A 21,303-nucleotide genomic window follows, 5' to 3' on the forward strand; every position below is an offset into this window, starting at 1 on the left:
TTCTTTCGCATTTTAGACCTTGCACCTTAGAAAGATTTAAAGGCAAAGTTTATAAATCTCCCTAAATTTTGTTGCTCTGTGCTCACTAAATTTTAAAAATTCTGCTTACTGGCTCTGGCATTACCCATGACCTTACAGCATTTCATATTTAATCTCAAACTGATATCAGCAGTTTCTTCTTCCATGCAGTTCTGTAGAATAATAGAAATCTTGAATTAAATCTGAAATTTCTAAAATGAAGAGGAAACTTGTCGAGGAAGAAATTGATTACACGAGGAGAAAGAAAATTATTCTTCAGATTCTTTGTTGAAATATTAACAAATTAAGAGATAAATCAGAGACTGGTGTGGTTTATTAAAGCCGATAATCTGAGAAAATATACGAAAGAGAAGGAATTTGATGTAAACTGTCTAAAATAGCTTGCAAATTTTCAAATTAAAAATACACATAAATATTTTGTAGTATGATTTTGCTATTAGCTTTGAATGTATAGGTTGTACTACTATCATTTTTAGTTTCAGTATCTAATATTATGACTGCTGTAAATTGTTTGTGCTGTTTTAATGGGTATTTTTTAGAAATAATTATAAAAAATTGTAGCAATGTAAATTTATTATTACTAAGGTATCTAACTATGCAATTATTGTTCGTAGTTATTTGTACCTGTTAAGTCAACTTTTCGCTTTTCCTCAGTTCTTACTGTGGGCATGAGGTGCGATACAAAAATGTAATATAAAATTTATTCCTTACAGCTAATGAGACTTAAAATAGTGCAAAACAACTTATGACCTCTGATGCTTCAGGGTGTTAAATTCTGTTTATTAACTGGGTTACAACTCCAGCAAATCTACGACACTAACTAGGTCAGTCACAAAGTGCAACTAACTTTTAACACTTACCAGTTGTGCCAACGTCAGGCATTTATGTCTATTGGGATTAGTGGTTCTCTCTATCTTAGCAAGCAGCCATGGAGGCAGCAGTCAAGCTTCTGTTAAAAATCATGCTGATTTTAATTTTACTTCTTAGTTTAACTTATATTGCTTGAAATGTGTACGAAACCTGCAAATCTCTCCAAAGTGTGTCTTAACTAGTGTCAATTCTAGAAATACAAGCCTCAAATAATAAGTTTGCTTCATACAGGTTATCAAAATGAATGCACTGCATAATGGCAAAAGGAAAAATTAAATCTTTTATCCAATTTGAGCTAAATCAAAACTGTCGAAATCAGTAAAGTGATATTGTGCATCTGTAATGAGAAATTAACTTACTTTATTATACTTAACTCAGATGTGAATACGGGGTTGCCGCGCTACCTGGAAAACCGGAAAAAGCCAGGGAATTCGAAAATTGACCAAAAGTCAAGGAATTTAAATATTTTAGTCAAAATCTGGAAAAGTTGGGGAACTTCATACTGCGATCTCCAAAAAAGCAATTTTCCCGTCAACGTCGGAAGCGATCATTTTCATGGTGAATCATGTATCGCATAAGTGTCATTCGGACAGCTGGCATAGAGCCAATTTTCACAGCACCATTCAGATTGTCTTTTAGAAAGGCAAAGCAAGTTTCCAGTACCGTCAACAATCCAGAGATGATTCATATGCACATGTGCAGTGCCTGTTGAACAAAAGTAAATTCCCCCCATTCTCGCATAAAACAACATCTTTTAAACCTTTTCTTCTTTCTTAAGTGCTTTAATGCTTTGTCATTTTGCAGTAAAATAAAAAAAAAAAAAAAAAAAACTAATCAGTCATCTATGCTAACCATTTAATTAATATATGTATATAATTTGCCAAAATACCGTCAATTTTTGTAATTCAGTTTGTAATCCTTAAGTAATTAACTTTAGTTTAATGTTGTTCGTATTTTCAATGTGTCTTCTTCCTTCTAAATTTATTTATAATTAGTTAATAATACTTTCAAATTTCAGGCAATTTTCTTTGGCATATTTGTGAAACTAATTCTAGCAGTAATATGATATACCATCACGAAATTTAGTGCAGATATTTTTTAATACTTGAATTTATTTTAAAATATCATAAAATGGATTTATTTCTTCCTTTAGCTGCAAATTGTGTGCAGAAGAGACATTTTTAAATCGCAGTTGGGCAGATTCTAATCTCAATTGTCAGTGGAGAAAACAACTCCTATTTTAGTTATAAAAGTAATGCTTTTGGGGATTATTGATATATACAGTAGACGTTCGTTTTTACGAACCTCTTTTTTACGAACACTCTCGATTTGGCGAACTAGCGAATGGTCCCAAATACACTCCCATAGATGTAATGTAATTTTGCGCTCTTATTTACGAACTACAAATCAGGAAAATCTCTTTTTTGCGAACTCAGTTTTCATACTTCTGCGTGTTTCATTGGGACGAAGTGTGAAGGTCAAATAAAATCTCCAACTATTTTGAGGCAGCAAGTGCGAAACATTCGAAGAAGTACACTAAGGAAGGAGGGGGCGGAGAAGAGTTGAAATTAGGACAAATTTATGGTGTTGTTTGTTGTGGGAGGCTCTCAGAAGCATCGGCCTGATGTTGTTGGGTGGGGGTGAGACCATTCGTGTTAAAGGGGTTTGGGTTGCTTTTTAAAGAGAGTTGTTGCTTTTTGTAATGTCATAGTCATTTGATCTGGACAACTCAATCAGTGAAGTCTCGTTAGTCGAGAGGGAGATTGGGCCAGTTTTTGTTAAGTAAGATTCTTAGAGCTATGTCGCAAATGAAGAAACGAATTTGTTTAGCAGTTGAAATAAAGAAGAAGATTTTAAAAGAAGTTGACGAAAAAATATTAAGCAAGACACAAATTGCTCAGAAATATGGAATTCCTAAAAATAGTTTATCGACGATTTTAAAGGCAAGAGAGAAGATCTTTGGAGCTAAAAACGGAAGCGATGAATGTGGACCCATTTTCGAGAATCAAAACACCAAATTTGGAAAGGGCTTTGCTTGTTTGGTTTCGAAAGATGAGAAGCTTAAACATTCCAATTGATGGAAATGTACTTAAAGAACAAGCACACTTTTTTGCTTCCAAATTAAACATCAAAGATTTTAAAGCATTGGATGGTTGGTTACAGAAATTTAAATTTCGGAATGGTTTGAGTTTCCAGAAAGTGTGTGGTGAAAGTGCAGCAGTAGACACGTCATCAGCAAATGAATGGAAAGAAGAAAAGTTGAAATTGCTTCTTTCTGAATACGCTGCAGATGACGTTTATAATGCGGACGAAACGGCTTTGTTTTTTAAGATTTTGCCAGAAAGAACATTAGCTTACAAAGGAGATAAATGTGTTGGAGGTAATAAAGCTAAAGAGAGACTTACAGTTTTGATTCCAGCCAACATGACTGGGTCACAAAAATTGCCTCTGCTCTTTATTGGAAAATATCTGAAACCAAGGTGTTTCAAAAATGTTCAGAAGATTCCTGCTGCATATTATGCTAATAATAAGGCCTGGATGACTGGCAACATCTACGAAAAATGGTTGAGAGATTTAGATAACCGTTTTCCAGCAGAGAAGCGCAAATTTCTCCTAATCGTGGACAATTGTACTGCACACATGGAAGTCACTGGGCTTCAGGCAATCCGTGTGGAATATCTCCCACCAAATGCAACTGCAGTTTTACAGCCAATGGATCAGGGGATAATCAATAGTTTCAAGCGAAAATATAAGACAGTGCTCTTGCAAAGAGTAATCCTTGGCTTGGAAAGGGAACAGCCTTATCAGATTGATATTCTTGGTGCAATGCATTTATCAATCAGTGCATGGAATGATGTTTTAGATGAAACAATTTCTAAAGCCTTTCGACATGCAGGTTTTATTAAAGAAACAGACGTAACTGAAGAAATCCATGACAATAGATCTCACGACGAAGATGAGGTTCTCATGCATGAACTTCGCCGTAGAAATCCACAGTTGCCAGAACTTTCATTCGAGGATTTTTTAAATGTGGATTCTAATGTCATATGCACGGAGGAAATATCGGATCACGATATTATTAGCAGCATAATCAACGAGAATCAGAGACTTTCAGATCCAGAAGAAGAAGAAGAAGAAAATGAAATAACACCAAGACCGACTTTAAAACAAGCTGCTGAATACTTGTCAGAACTTAGACGATTTTTTGAGGCCAGTGATAATTGTGAAATGCTAACAAATATAGAGGAGATGGAGTCTTGCATTGTACAATCTGTTGTTTTAAAACAGACAAAGATAAGTGATTATTTTGTTGTCGATGACTTAATAAAGGTACGTTTCACAAATATTTTATATTTCTTGTTTTTTTAATAGAATGGATATCATTTATTAAGTAGTAATACTATTAAAGATAATTCCTAATACATAAATAAAAGCATGGAATAGTATCACTAACCTGTCTCGAAAACATTAAAATGTGAAATACTAACAATTTCCGATGCCTTTCTAAATTACGAACTCTCGATTTAACGAACTGTTTTCGTAGTCCCTACGAGTTCGTAAAAACGGGCGTCTACTGTATAAAGTCACATGTAATTGACAAATTTTTGTGTTTTCAAGTGTTACCATAATTAATTTATGCTCAGCAGAGCCTATGCGAATAGCCTGAAATTTTCTTGAAACACACCTGGAAAATCTGGGAAAGTCAGGGAATTTCATTCTCCTCTTTGAGTGGCCACCCTGTGAATATCATAACCTTTGTCCTTCTCACACTAACTAGCCTCTGTACTTTGTTCTTCTCACACTAGCCTCTGTACAGTTATTGTCTTGTCCACAGTTATTTTTAATCACCTGTTGTAGGGCTATGAATATGTAAGTCTGTGCGTATAATTATGGAAAACTAGGCATTTGTGTAGCAATATTTTAGCCATGTATATTTTCAGGGCTGTTGGACTGTCATGCTAAGTATAAAGAAGTGTATTAATTGGCCATGTCTATATCTTCTTTCTAACCATCAAGGCATTCATCTTGATCTTCTGTGTGAATACAACACTTAAGTATCTATTGTTACATATCAGCATATAGAAGGTGTGACATGAAAGATGGTCATGACTTTAAGAAAAGTAACAGTTTTTGTAATACAGAAATGTGAAATGTGAGTGCGGAAGCATAGTATGATGAGCATAGGAAATAAAAAGTCATTTTAATGATGAATATTCTTCTGGATGTCATAATTCTATTTAATGATAACTGCATAAGGGAAAAAATAGTGATTGGTAGACACTTTGAAAGATACCTGGCATGCCACACATATTTGCAGCTGTGATTTTAATTCTGGTGACAGGCTTTAATCGCATATTTTCTGGTGATGGGCTTTAATTAATTTAACACAGTGACTAAGTGTACATCAGTCACTGTGTTGTCATTATAGTTTGTCTACCTTGTGGGAGATAGACTGCACAAAGCATATACTGCAATAACTCTTGTAGGTCCCATTAGTTGTTAAGTGAACTGCTGAACATTGATTCTTTGATTTGAGTTCAAATACTGGCAAATGGAATGGCTGCATAGTTGTTTTCGTGGTGTATATTCCACGTTGTAAAGTCATTAGGTTTTTTAAAGCAGGAGACATGAAAAATGTGCTCTGTTACTGGGATTCAAATACCAGATGTCCCAATCACCAGCCATGCCATCCCATCCAATTAAACCACAGAGGCACATGGTAAGGAGGGAGAAAATTCCTTACGTACTCCCCCCCTTAAAGGGTGACTGGGGTGGAAGTAATCCAGTCTCCAAATCTTGGTAGTGACGAATTATTATCTATAACAACTTTTTAGTTCAATCAGGTGCCGCTTATAGAGTCATTAGAGTTTCTTTTTTTTCTTCTTTTTTTTCTTGCTGGGTTATAAATGCCACACCTCCCGATTACCAGCCAGACATGCTACCCAGTTAGGCATGTGATGATGAGGGAGAAAATACCTTATAATGTATGATGTAAATATGAGCCAATTTCCTTTGAAAGTCATCCACAAAGGCATAGCTTCAAGGCAAGTAGCCTTCATGGGCTTTGCCATATTCTAAGAAATCTAAATCCAATCCTTGCAATTTGTTTATTGTCTCTGATGTGGTATAGCGATTTTGGTATGTCAGTTGTATGTCACGAGATTGAACTGCTGTAAACGTACAAGTTGTCACTGGATTGTATGTATCTGCCTGTAATATTGGATTGCTTATAGTGCTATTAGTGAACATATTCAAGGATATTTCACTTTTTGTTTTACATTTTATAATATTTTACTTTAAAAAATGCATAAGGAAAATCGTAATGTGTGGTAAATTTATAATAAAGTTAAATAAAAAATATCTGAAGACCCTATTTTTTTTTAATCATTGACCGTAAATCTTGTGATGTAATTTGGCCAAAGAAGTTCAATTTTTTCCTTTAAGATATCTGTCTAAAGAAGAATTGAAACTGCTGCTTCTTATGAAAGATAGCTTGGAATTGATGATGAAGATTTAAATTTACATGCAAGTATTTTTATTTTCTCAAATTTTGAAATATTAAGAAGCTTTTCAGTCATAATAGTAATAAATACTTAGTGGCAAACTGTATTCAAAGCAGCTGATAAGATTTAAAAGTTATATTGTGGAATTCTGATGCACGAAATAACAAGTTTTTTCAATACTCACTTCCGGGAAAGTTTTCTGACAAAATTTTTATTAAATTTCTACCTCCTTATATAAAGTTGTATTGGATGTAGTGTTAAACTAATTTGAGTATTATATGTTTTTCAAGTGTGTTTTAGGTATAGTTTTTAAAGTAGTTTTCTTTTTCTAGACTCTATCTAAAGGTGCTACCAATAAGATCCGTTTAGGGAATCAGAGTAGTTCACAAGGGAGTACAGAGAGTTCTTCTGCTTCAGGATTATCCAGAGGTGTGTGAACTTTTTTTATATTAGAAATTTTGTAATATTATGCATATATAAAAATTTGTCAAATTTCATTACAGTACAAAGTCCGTAATCCAGACTCATCAGGACTTCGGCGGTTCCGAATTAGGGGTTTTTCCGGATTATAGGTCATCAATTTAAATCTTGTAAGATGGCATGCAGAAATAATACAATTAAAAATATGAAACCATAATTTATGAAATAAAGAGCAATCATGATCTAAAGTCTAAAAGATATCAAAATTAAAAAAAAAAAAAAACTTAATATTTATTTGTTTACTTTAGTAAACATTTCTATCAATGTAAGTTGTTTAAGTTGCTTTGTTTTTTGTGCTAATACTTTCTCTTTAATTCTATAAACAGACATAATTTCTTGTTCAGTTACAAAGTTCCACTGTTCAAGTCATGTAATTGCTGTGTCGAGAATACCGACTAACTTGTCAATAAAAAATTTTTCGTTTTCAATAATGTTTTCTGTGACTTTTTTCACTATTGGAAGTGCGCATTGGTAAACACTTTACTGGCTTTACGTGCATGCGTAAGTTTGTGGCTTTGAGGTCCGGATTATAGATCATTCTGGATAATGGACGTCCGGATTAGAGAATTTTGTGTACTGTATAACACAAAATTTAATCTTTCATCAGTGTAATAATATGAGTAATCTTTAATTATCCAGCAATGTATTTAACGTAATTCATTTATTTGCCTGAAATCTGAATCTTTATTATAGAATATATTTTGTCTTAAGATACAGTTATATTTATAAATAACTTTTTGTTTACTTGAAAAGTGCTCTAAAATTACTTTTTTTACGAGTTTGTAAAACTGTGCCTTGTAGTTACATATAAATTTTTCACTACACGATATAGATTAAAATTAGCAAAACAGCAACCTTATTTTGGCATACATTTTGAATAAATTTCTGTCAGTATCGAGGGTAATTAAATACAGATGCCGTTTTTTTAGGAGCAAGAAATCTTTTGCTGCTAAAGAAGATGAACATTTTGAGAGATTTTGTTCAAAATCTATACCAGACTAAGGTTACTTGATTGCATAATTTTGATTTTCTCATTAGATTTCCCCCCCTTCTATTTAAAATAATGTCTTCATGGGATTTTTGAACCTTTTGATATCTGTTGTTTTGCGTGGGGTTAGCTGGACAAAAGTGACAAAACTCGCATATGAAAATTATATTTTATGTAATACCTTTCTCAATTTATAAAATAGTCTTTTTTAAGCTAGTTTTATTAGATAGTTACATGCATGTGCATCCTAGGTAATAATAAAGTTAATTTTTGTTTAAATTAAAGATCTTGTAATGTATGATGTCAAGAAATATGTAACGCTTCTGCAGAAAATTAATTTGTAAGCACATGTAGTGAACACTTTCTAAGATAACCACTTACAGTTCCCAAGACTTTTGGTTTACTTGCAGTCACTTAAATCGCAAAGAATAATGTAGTAAAATTTGAGGAAAAAAAAAAAAAAAAAAACGCTGGAAGATATTTATTTTATATTTTATTTTCTTAAATTCTGTAAGTGAATAAAATTTTTAAATACAAAATATAACAAAAAAATTATAAATATCTTACATTATTATATATTTTATTAATTTCAAAAATACTATTCAATGTGGTGGAATTAGTCTACTTGATTTTCTTCTTTGTATAATCACATCATTTGTGCAACTGTTGAACTTCTTAAGGGGTATCGGCAACCCCTATACCGACAATGTTAAAATGGCCATTTTCGATGTACCATTTCTCAAAATCTGCTGTAGATATACGCTTGAAATTTTTTGGGTAATTAAAGGTAAGGGTGTGGGTAATTTTTCATTGAAAAAAGAACATTTTTCACTGAAGTTTTGTTTTTCACTTTCGTTTTCAATTCTTTTAAAGGGATAGAATTCTCTTTATTTAAGATTATTCTAATGTTTATAATTTTAAAAAAAAATTTCCCTTGCTTTGGGGAAGAGCCAGAATTTTCGGATGAACTATTATAATTATAATTTAAATACATTGAAATGGTTCATCCGCTAATTGTGGATACAGAAAAGCAAGGATTTTTGTAGAGGAGAGATTTAAATTAATTTCAAGGTCCCCTTCCCCGATGAAGTGACATTGAGATTGATTGAATTCTTCTGTTTTTGTTAATTTTTCTTTTAATTTAATTTCATAATTTTTTTAAGAGGGTTTTTGCTCGTTTGAAATGTTTTGGTTTTGAAATTTTTAAATTAATTATTGCATTTCTAAAATTATTTGAAATTTATTAATTATGAATTTCAAATTATGATCTTTGTGAAATATTAGTTCTGGATTTCTTACTTTGTCTTTAATGATAGTTTTTCTGCAGCTTAATGCACAAAAATAACTAGGCATGTTTGTGTTTTGTTTTCAAAATAATTATTTTGTAATTATATACATAGTATATTATACAGCTTTTAAATTTAATTAATGAAAGCATAAAATCTTGTTCCTGATTAAATGGCAAAGACATATTCCACTTTTCATAAAAAGCATGTGATAATGGAATCAGGATGTTGACTACTACCAGTATTCAGGAGATACACCTTCTAGGAGTATTAAACAGAAGGCTTGCCACATTTGTACATTTTCCACTTCATATGGGGAGCCGTTACCTTTGTGCCAGGACAAACAAGCATTAACTATTTACAACCCTTATCTGTCATAGCTCTGTTATTTTTTTAACGGAAACTGATCGCTTCTTTCCAAGATGCTAATTTAAAGCTGTCCATTTGCTTTCTGCTAATAACTTGAGCTACCTTGACTTTAGATTCAGAAACATCTTTTCATCAGGAATTACTATAATTATTAATACAATATTAATCCTTAAATTCAGATCTTTCTTATTAAAAAAAATCATCTGTATTAAATTAAACACCTAAATGTGTTATGTCACTCATAGGGTTAAAGCAGTTTTTCGCTTTAGAGATTTTGCAGCAAAATACTGTATTCCTGCAGAAACGTTACGGCAGTTGCTTCCATTGTAGCATATGCCACATATGCATATTTGAAGCTCAAATGAAGACAAAAAATGCCATGATTTGCATATAAAAGCCATTGGAACTTGGAATATAACAAAAAGAATGACTACAAAAATAGCAAAGTTGGTTGTTCAAACAGAAGAATTGCATTGTGCATAGTTGTCTGAAGAATTGTTATGCTCATGGTTACCAAAATTTGTCAGTTTCTACTAAGGTGGTTGTGATATGTTAAGTACAATTATTATTATTTTGTTTGTCCAGACTTGTAATCTTAAATGTGTTGAATTTCCCAGTTGCTGATCATTCTTTAAGCTACATTCTTAACAGAGTTCTGGACTTCTCCTAGATGTGTATTTGTAAAATTTTGCTTTCTCGAAGGTATTGAAAATATGTATGATTTTTTTAAAAAGGATTGTTACATGAGTGTAACATTCTCTTGTTTTGTCCATTTTTGTTTTCAACAGCGTCACTTATATACTTCTTTATTGTCTAATTTCATAATGAGTGCAATCTTAATCTAATGACACAACTCAGAGTTTCTCAAACTATTGTGCAGATACCACTTATGGCATATTGCATTTGGTAGTATAATTTTTACACAAAAGATTTAAATGAATGATCAAAATGAAGTAAACTGGCACACCTTTTGGTACATGCATTTTTGAATCCTGTTTTTGTGGTAAAAAAATTAAGTTTGAAAAACACTTAAAAGTTTGGGTATTATATATTGTAATAAGCTGCCCACCTGAGCTTACACTTCATTCTTGTCATTATCTTCTTTTAGATTCTAGCACTGAAACATATACAGATTCATCTGGTGTTGATCTTCAACAATTTATTGTGGACACTCTTCATAAGAACCAGAAAGATCGATTGATGCTTTTGAAAGTTGAGCAGGAGCTGATACTTTTAATTAAAGATAACAAGTATGTATTTTGTGCTTTATGGAGATGCAATGGAAAGTTTTATTATTGAATTCTTTGATATCAAAATCACTTTAAATTTGATTTCTTGAAATGAAGTGCTTTAGCATTGTTATTAAAAATGATTATTTTTTCACCTGCAATGAACTCTATCAAGTACTATTAAAAATTTTTTTATATTTAAGTTTTAAATTATATCTAGCATATATGAACTTTAGATTATGTATTTTGTGATGCAAATTATGAGGTGAATTCTCTCTTATTCATATAAAAACTATCTGAAACCCTCTTACAGCATTGTGCAAGCAAATCTTTTTAAAGGTCATTTTTTTCAAATTTACATCATTTCATTATAGTAAAATTTCTTTCATTTTAAGGATGATAAGAAATTGAATAGTTGAAGAATAATGAATCCATTTTAGGAGAATTAAAATAAGGAATGAGAAACTTGGGAAAAAAAAATTGTGCTGCTGAGTAATAAGAAAATGAAAAAGTTTAGCTTAAATATTTACAAGCAAGAAGTTATCCTGAGTGCTGTTTGGTTCAAGTGCAGTCCAACTTCTTCAACTTTCATGAAGGGATCTCTCCCTTTAGGCAGATTGCCCTAATGTGCTTTGCCGTGATCTCAACAAACCAACGTTAATGTTAAAGGGAATATAGTAGAAGTTGTATTGCTTTGTGTAGAATTGTTTTTTTTTTTTAAAGATGAGAGATGAGTCACCATATAGGTTTTTCCATGTCTTTAATATGTGTGGAGTGGAAATTGTCATAATGAGATTGCTATGCAGAAACATTTTCAAAGTTCCCAAGAATTCCAAATCAAGGAGCAAACTGGTTAAGCTATGATTTTGGTTTTCAAAAATTTGTTTGTTTTTGATTCTTCTAATTAACCTATATTAGGTTATTTCAAACTTAAAACATCCACAAGGAATGTTTGAGTGAAGGTCCAGTGTTATGTCTTTTATAATGGACATCTTGAGCATTGTAAATAATAAACTCAGCAGACCTCCATCTTGTTCCACTTTAGATCTTCAAATCAAGGGCATTTCAGTTTTATCCACTTACCTGCCATTCATCCCTAAATCTAACCCTCCTCTCTTGCTTCAAACAATATTTTTTCTGGCCATTTTCATGGTGTACTCCATGTTTAGCATGTATACCAGCAAGTTCCCCATAGAAAGTCCTCCACGAAGGCATCCCTCCAACTAGGCAAATAACTCTCAAGTGCTTTGTCATAATCAAGTAAACCAAATGAAACCTGTGTTCCAATCAAGAGGTGTGGAAAAACCTGTTCTGAGCCCCTCCTCTTTTATTTGACAAAGGCACATATTCCTTCTGCTGTATTGAGGCACACCAACGGCCGAGTGGTAAAGTTGCTGAACACTGGTAGTTCGGCCCAAGGTTCGAATCCCGCAAACGGGCTGGCTGCAGGGGTGTTTTCGTGGTTTTCCCCATGTGTAACGTGTATACGAGCCAGTTTTCCTTAGAAAGTCCTCCACGAAGGCATCTCTCCCCTTAGGCAGATAGCCCTAGTGTGCTTTGCCATAATTAAATACACCACACCACCTTCTGCTGTATTCACCATAGCAGTAATGCTTTCATGCAGCTGGACTGAGCTTGATTAGAGCTCCAATCAGTAAAAATTTTTGTTATTTTTGGTAATTTTTTCTTTGGACTTTCATTTCTTTACCAACAAGAAATAGAGCTGATAAATTGATCATCCTTGTACATAACATGAATCAGATTGACAACAGCAAATTTTCAAAATAAATCAAAGATAATAGTGGTTGTATAGTAAAGATTGGCAAAATACGATATTATAAAAATATATTGAAGTTAGGGTCATTTTAATTTTTGCAGGAATTGCATGCTGCATTGCAGTAAAATGTTAATAAAATTTTATGTTTGATTTCCATTTCATTTGGAACTGAGTCCTCAAAACCTAATGTGACCAGCTGGTTCAAAGTAGTGAATGCTAGTAGCCTCATCTATCGACTTGTACTGCATACTACTTTTACTACTTACTTGTTCTAAATATGTAGTATAATTATGAGCTATGCCTGTTTAAAGGTTCACTGAAATAAATAAACTAGTTCTGTTTCTTCTGTCTTTAATTAGCCAACTGACAAAATTTAAACTGCATTTTTCGTATTTGAAAGGGATGACTTAGGATATATATATAGTTATGAAAAAAGTAATGGCCATTTTTATAAGAATTTTAAAGAAAAAATTTTCTTAAGAAGAATTTTTTTTCCTTCATTGATATATTACCCTTTGTTTTCAACAACCATCTTCCATTTTTCTGGCAGTTTCGTAATTCCATCCTTATACAAGCTTTGGCATGAATTGTAAGAAATGGACAATTAAAATCAACTTACATAAGTCTGAAGCTATGTTACTCTTTGAAAACAAGATCTAAACCTATGTACAATACTGTTATTCTAGAGGCGAAGCAACTTGTCATTCTTGCCGAAAACCCATACCATTAATTCACCCTCAGGCCATTAATTCACCCCCTTTATTTCCAAGAACTCCATTTCATCTATAAATAAGTTACTCATCTAAAAGGCCAATCTTACGTCCCTTAATTACATATTCTTATCCTCTCTTGGGTTATGCTTTTAAAACAGTTATCACAGCAATGAATTCTGCAAAATTTTACTCTTCATCAGATAATGAAAAACAGATGGTTTATCAGCAATATCTCAATGCATAAATAATGTAATATCTCAATGCAATATCTCAATGCATAATAATAGTCTGAAGCTATGTTAATCTTTGAAAACAAGATCTAAACCTATGTACAATACTGTTATTCTAGAGGCGAAGCAACTTGTCATTCTTGACGAAAACCCATGCCATTAATTCACCCCCTTTATTTCCAAGAACTCCATTTCATCTATAAATAAGTTACTCATCTAAAAGGCCAATTTTACGTCCCTTAATTACATATTCTTATCCTCTCTGGGGTTATGCTTTTAAAACAGTTATCACAGCAATGAATTCTGCAAAATTTTACTCTTCATCAGATAATGAAAAACAGATGGTTTATCAGCAATATCTCAATGCATAAAAAACCTGGGATGAGATTAGATCTGGTTGTTAGATATGGTTGTCATTTCACATAACTGTTTATAGAATGAAGCTTTTCTTGCCCTGGCTTCTGAAAACGAGCCGTTCATCTGATACACCATATGTGAAGCATGGACTTTCTGTGGCCAAGTTTAGCTTTTGGAAGTGGTGTTTGGCCAAGATTTCAGCCACTGTTTTTTTATTTGGATGATAATATAAAGCATCTCTCTCTCTCTTTTTTTGTCATAAGTGGTGATGCATTTCAGAAAATTGGGTCACTGAGAAAGCCAATGTTTGATCTTTTGTTAAAGCTCTCAGCTGAGAACTGAAATAATCAAATTGTGTTTTTATTTATCAATCCAAGTTCAGGTACATTGTTTGATATAACACTGTGTACTAACATGAATGTTCTGATATTAACCTAACCAGTGTCATCATCTGGATTTGGTGATATGCCACATTTTGCAAGGTTACTGCAGCAATAATTTCACTTGAAGCATTTTAAATCACTGGTGGAGTTGATGTTCACTGATGACATCACCCTAACTTTCTAGGATGCTTCTAACTTGTATAACAGTACTCGTATTGAAACTCACATAGTAAGCAGTATGACTTGTCACTTTTCCATTTTGAAAAATAAGTAAGTAAATAAAATAATTTTTTTATCAACAGCCAGGTATTATTTCAATGAATATCAGTCTCACTATTAGAAAACTTTACTTTTTTACATTTTCAGACATTGACTGTTAGGGCATAAAATGCATTAAGACTTTGCAAAGAATAAAATGGTCATTACTTTCTATACATCCTCTTATACAGTAGATTGATATGTAGCATTGTCTTAGCATATACACTTTGACAAAACAGTTTTTCCCCTGCTAAAATGACATTTTGATCTCCTTCTTTATTTTGATTCTTCATTTCAAATTGTGTGCAAATAGCACATTTTGAAAAAAATCATTAGTAGTTTTGCGACTATTTGCATTATTTTACCTCATTTGCTCTAACAAGCCGTGCTCTCATTTTCATGTGCGTGCTTTTTTTTTTATTGTTTTCCAACTTTTGATGGTTTGTATAGACAAACCATGATATTTTTCATCTTTAACAGAATTTTGAAATATGCGCTTGTTGGATATACCTGCAGTAGAAGAAATTGCAATAAAACTTCTGCAGGAGTATAGTATTTTCCTGCAGAATTAATAAAGGGAGCAATTGCTTCAAACGTGTTCTTAAAGCAATCACCATGACATTTCCTCCTGAACACAAAGAAAAAATTTGCTTGTGAGTACGTTTATTGCTTAATTTCAAGATAGATACCCAATTAAATGTAAAATGTATATATATGTATGTCTGTAATAATTTTTTGCTATAAGTTATCATTCTTTTTCTTCTGTAAAAAACTGCCAAACTGTTCCAAGGTGGTTGTTCTAATACGTAAGTACTCATTTAAACTTTAATAATTGCATATCTTAAACTAAGTGTTTTCATTGCAAAACTTTTAAATTTATTTATGGACTTGAAGAACTTAACCAACAAGTTTAGCACAGATATTCACCATGAGGGTTTGAGATAAACTTCTTGCGTACAGTAATTGCATGAAGATAGTATAAATTCTATAATACAAGCTTCATCATTCAGAGTCCATAAAAAGTTGCCTAAGAATCTTGCCTGTATGGCCTTTTTTTTTTAGACAATGTGAAAGAGAAAATAAGTCTTCACATCTAATGGGTAGAAAAGAAGCTTTATTGCAAACATAAAGCTACACAACAGGTTAGATTAAAATTAGCATACATTTTACTCATGATTATGCACGTGAAAGTAAAAATGTTCCTAAATAACTGGCATTAAATGTATACTTAGAACAAATAAACAGCTGTTATTCAGCTCATGTAAAAGGGCATCATCTGGAAGTTACAGATGATTGCAGTTCAGTGCATAGTGATAAGCCTTTATACTAGTCTTGAGTTGTGTAACAGTAGCTGCTGTATCTTTAAGCTGTGAAAATGCTTTACAAACTGCAAGGGAGTATGTCGTTCACTATCCATCACACTTCCATCTAGATACTGTCATCCTCAATCTAGATTAAAAAATACTGGAACATTCTGCCAACGTAAAATCTTCACAGCACTCATGGGAGAATTCACAGTTGTCTTACATTGTCATTTAAAATTTAGTTAGTGTGATTGATTGGCTGAAAGAGATCCTGAATTAAGCACAGATGCACTAGGTAGATAGTTTAATGTGAGCAGCAAAGCTAAGCCATATCCCTACAGAACTATGCAAGATTTGAATCTGGATGCTTTTTAAAGACGTATCAACATTTGTGAAAATGTTTTACAAAAATATTAAATTAACAGTATTTTCATTGCAGGTCTTGGAGATAGATAAAGCATGTTTCACAGTATAGGATCTTCAATCGTCCTAATTCTGATACATACACATTTCAAGAGCATTTGGGCTAATTACTTTTTGCAGTAAAAATATTTAAAAATAACATATCGTTAGAATTTCTGATAGACAGTCTCGCATGCGGAGATAAAAACATTTTATTCCATGCAGTGTGTGTTGCCACTGCTTTGAAATTATTGAGTTTCTTAACTAAAAATTCGCTAAGTTTTAAAAAATATGAAATAGATAATAAAATTAATTCGAAATTCAGATTCGATCTTCCAGGTTCCCATATTCGGGTGGAGGACTACATTATCCAAAATTTGATGGCTCTAGTTATCATTGCTTTTCACAATGCGAGAAACATACATACATTCATGCAGATTGTTCATTATTTAATTTATTTAAATATAATATGGGGCAATAATACTATTTGGTCGCGACAATTTGAAAAGTTATACAACACATTTTGTGATTCCATGCAAAATGCCATTTTGAGACTAATAGCCGTTTTCAGCTAAGGCTAAAAAAATAAGTAAAAGAAAAAAATAAATTAAAAGTAATAAAATAAGAGAAAAAAGGAGTTGTCAAGATTGTTATTTTTAAGGCTAAATCCATTTTAAGTGACTTTCTCTCTCTCGAACTATAGTTCTTATAACATAGAATATTCTAACAAGATTTGAAAGTGAAATCTACAAACCCCCAGGTGATCACTGAAAATCGAGAAAAGATAAATTGAAAATGTATTAATGATTGTTAGGACAAAATAATTGTTTTACCTGAAGAATGTGATGAAGTTTTTTTATTGTTTGGGGAATTTTTGGAAAAAAGCAGTGCAGATTTTCCCTTGACACATTTCTTTTTTCTTGTTTTTATGATATTCATGGTATAGATGGGTGCTTGAGTGCAGTTATGTTTGTTTGAAGGTGAAAACTTTAAAAAAATTTTGCTAGAAATTTAAAATTAGAAAATAGAGTTTATGTTTTTCGCACTTTGATGATGTCACCCAGCTGAATATACTTATGTAAAATATGGGTAAACAATTTTTGAAAGTAATTTAAATTTATTATTATTTTATGAAAACTTTTAGCAAATATGCATACATAGCTGCATGCAGAAACCATATCATTCTGTAATTGAGCTAGTATAATATTACAAGATGTTACTCAAGCAAAAAATTTAAAAAAAAAAAAAAAAAAAAAAAAAAAAAAAAAATTAATGTAAAATGAAACACTACGACTCTGCTGAAAAATTATGTTGCATTTTTGAAGTTATTATATTTTATGCTTTAGATAATATATAAAAAGAGTATGGTTCATTCTATGATAGCAAGAATGCCCCCCCCCCCACTTTCGATTATCAGGCCCGGTAAGGGGCCTTTTTAAAATTTTTTGTAAATATATGTTGTAATATATTTTGTTTAAGAAGAAAAGCTGTTAAAGGATTTTATTATTTGATACACCTCAAAGTTCTTATTTCTATCAAAACTTAAAAAACTCAAACATTTGTCTCTTTTTTTTTTTTTTCCTTCCAAAGATAAATGTTTTGCATCTAAAACTCGCCTTAGAAATATTTCCTTCCTTTCACCAGCTGTGAAAACTAAACCACATACTTGTATCCTAACCCAGGGGAAAATGTTTTCTTCTATTTCTTAGTCTCTCATCTAAAATTAAGAGACCTAAAGAATAAAAGCATGTTTTCAAATCAGCAGTAAGCAACGGACCTAAAGGGCATTTCCATTTCCCGTACTTTTAAGTGAGCTTTCGCTTTGTGTGATGTTATCACAGTCCCTTTGTGAAGATGGTGTGCCCCTGTGTGACAAATTAGTTGTCTGTTACCTCTTTTCATCTTCGCTACAATCTGGGATTTTGGAAAACATGAAACAGCGGTTGTCTTTGGGGGCTAATATGCCACATTTAATCTCTACATTTGTAACACTTTGGCGCTAGACGAGTCTTGTGGGAAAGGGTGAAGTGCTGAAATTAAAATTTTAGCTAAACAGAAATGAATGAGAAACTCGTCGTGTAAACAAAGAATAAAAGGAAACTAATATACTTGCATTCAGTCCTAGGAAATGGTCAGTAAACTCCCCATAACCCCATGAACATAATATTGAAGCCTAAACAACTTGTAAATGAATCATAAACAAATTATTTAATCATAAACTATTATAATGTAAAGAAATTCTGTCATCTCAGAGTAGAGAAGGAGAAGCATGGTGCTGCCATCTATTGGCAAGGTACCTTCAGTAGGGGCATACCGGTATTAAAAACATATACATAATCTTCTTTTTATTACCAGTTTTGATTGAAATGCAGTAAATGTAAAAGGTTCAGCATGTGTACGTCATATATTTGAAGATTGTGAATTTCTTCCTACCCTCCAATGGAATTTATGAATATTCAAATGTACCTTTGAAAGAGGTATATTAATTTCATAACTGCAAAATATTGAGCATTCATAAGGTAGTGCTGCCATTTAGAATCAAAAGGAAACAGTAGAAACATGATTACAGCTTTTGGTGTAGAAAAATTAGCATTTTTTAGGAGGTTTAAGAAATTGACAAACATCCAGTATATATTTTATACCGGTGCTTCAAAGGGTTAAGCAAACACTAGCAAAGCATGAATGAATGTTTTTTAAAAACAGTTTTATTATAAACAAATGCAAGCATGCTTATCTATCATAGTAAATATTAATTCACTATTTAATTACAATGACGCACAAAAAGAAATGGAAATGTTTGTATTGAAGTAAGAAATAATTATCAGTATGTATTTGTATTCTTTAAATATCTGCATTAAATTGCTAGAATTTTTATTTACCTGATTATTTTTTAAATTTTTGTATCAGAAACTCAATATAAATTTTTTACCCCGTTTTATGTCAACTTACCAAGGTCTTATAATCCAAAGGATAGGTGGAAATGAACTCTGTTGAAAACTGTTTATAATTTTTTAATACTTAACCAATTTTCAGGAAACAAGAAGTACTTTGTTCCGTACAATATAAGAGTTGTTATAAATTACTAAAATTCCACATAATTCCACCATTATTCACTAGTTTTTGTAAATGGTCGGGGATGTTTGTAACAGACTTCTGCATAGTCCTGCAGTAAGTCTACAAGAACTTGGTGAATTTGCTACTCTAATGCATTTAGAGATTTTGCTTTTGTGTAATAAACTTTCTCTTTTGTCCCTCCCCTCCAGAGGAAGAAGTTTCAGGACATTAGGTCAGGACTTCTTGCAAATCATTCCAGGGGACCATGATGTTCCAACCAGCGTTCTTGTAATTGGGTGTCAAGCCATGCACAGACAGGATGTGCAAAATTAGGCAGGACTCCACCTTTCTTAAAGATTAGGTCACTAATTGCCCCACAGGAATACAATACTGTGAACATTGTGTTCAAGCATAGCAGGGTATCGTTCTGCATTCATTGTGTCCTGAATAACGTTTGGACCCACAAGTATTGTGGAGGTTATGTCACATCACACCATAACCTTTGGGCAGTGTTGGCTTTTTTCAGAAACCATCCTCAGATCCTCTCCTGTCCAATCTTGTAAGACAATTTTCGTCCACATCAATTCCTTTGCTACTTATGATAAGGTGATATAGTCTGCCTCCGTGGTGAATAAAAATACACATTTATGTTTAAATGTTTTCCAAATTACCGATACTTCATCCAAATACAGTATGAATCCACTCATGGACACATGGTCATCCCTGTTACTTGCATAACCAGCATCTGAATAACAATATACATTTAGATAGTTAATCCTTGATAAGTTTAACTTATGTGATTTAGTACTGTTGAGATAACCAAGCAATTTCAATAATGCTTTCCAATGCCTAATTCTAGGATTATCCTGAAATTGCAATATTTACTGCATATGCGATGTCAGGCCTTGTTCTATTAGCTACAAAAACTAAACATCCCAATAGATTTCTAAAATGTAATTTTTGCATTTCAGCAATTTCTGCATTTGTAGTAGGGCAATCTAATTTTATAAGAATAGTGCCTTTAGCTATGGGAATTAAAGTTATTAGTATCTGAAAATGTTTAAATTTTGCAAAAATTTCTTCGATATATCTTTGCTGATGTATGAAAGTGCCCTTGTCATTTTCTAAAAATTCAATTCCAAGTAATTTTCTAATTCTGCCTAATACCTTTAAGATCGAAAAACTTACCCAACTGTGAGATTACTTTATCTATGCACTGTTGATCTTTGCTAAAAATTATAGTATCATCTACATATCATAAGGGGATTACCTTAGAGCTTTTATAAACACAATTACACCATAGTATTTTCTTAAAATCTAGATTTTCTAAAGTATTTTCAAATTCACAAAGCCACCCTGTGTAATAAACAAACTTTATTTTTCTCTTCATTAAATCCCCCTGGCTGGGTCATATATATTTCTCATTGAGCTTTGCATATAAATATGTATTTTCATGTCTAACTGATAGTTAGTTGATCCATACAAACATACTAGTATTGTGAAAAATATTTTTATGATTGAAAAATTTTTTACAGGACTGTAAACATCATCAAAATCTTACCTCTTTTCAGTCTGAATCCCTGTGCTTTATATGTAACTACTTCATTCTTTTCATTTCTTTTTAGTGTATAGACCCACTTTTTCCCAGCATAATTTTCTTTTCTGACTGCTCAGCTAATTCCCAGACCTTCCTTTTCTTCATTCTGTCAATTTCTTCCCTCATTGCCATATCCCATTCTTTGGTATTTGCAGGTTTCTGTGCTTCTTTTAAATTTTGTGGGATAATAATTTCTACAGAATTTGCCTCTTCAGATGCAGAAGTATACTCCTGTTCTGCAAAATTAACTTTTCCTGAGTATTGGTTTTTGCCACTAAAGTAAAACATTTCTTTCAAATATAATATTTCTAGCCTCGCAGTATTTTTCAATGTCGTTATGAGACCTAAAAGGAGTGTCTGTTTCTTTTACAAGTGTCTGTTCTTGCACAGTTCTTCCTGTAATAATAACTGCTTTGCCAGTTTAATTCTGAAACTTAGTTCATTCTGTAGAAGTTTCCTGCCT

At 32.2% G+C, this 21,303-nt stretch overlaps 1 protein-coding gene across 5 annotated transcripts in view; it reads left to right on the forward strand.

The window, feature by feature from the left end:
* Positions 1-21,303, forward strand: part of enc (R3H domain containing protein encore) — a 208,844-nt gene that overhangs the window by 52,409 nt on the left and 135,132 nt on the right. For all 5 annotated transcript variants that reach the window (XR_015038915.1, XM_085809124.1, XM_085809123.1 and 2 more), the window contains exons 4-5: positions 6,746-6,842; positions 10,645-10,786. Coding sequence is in view for 4 of the 5 variants with exons in the window: in XM_085809124.1 (XP_085665250.1) it covers positions 6,746-6,842; positions 10,645-10,786 (239 nt within the window). In the remaining variant the exon portion in view is untranslated. The remainder of the gene's footprint in view (positions 1-6,745; positions 6,843-10,644; positions 10,787-21,303) is intronic.

Source organism: Stegodyphus dumicola, chromosome X2, assembly GCF_044657685.1.
Source record: "Stegodyphus dumicola isolate Sdum_Otavi_A_Nest chromosome X2, ASM4465768v1".
Lineage (NCBI taxonomy): Eukaryota > Metazoa > Arthropoda > Arachnida > Araneae > Eresidae > Stegodyphus > Stegodyphus dumicola.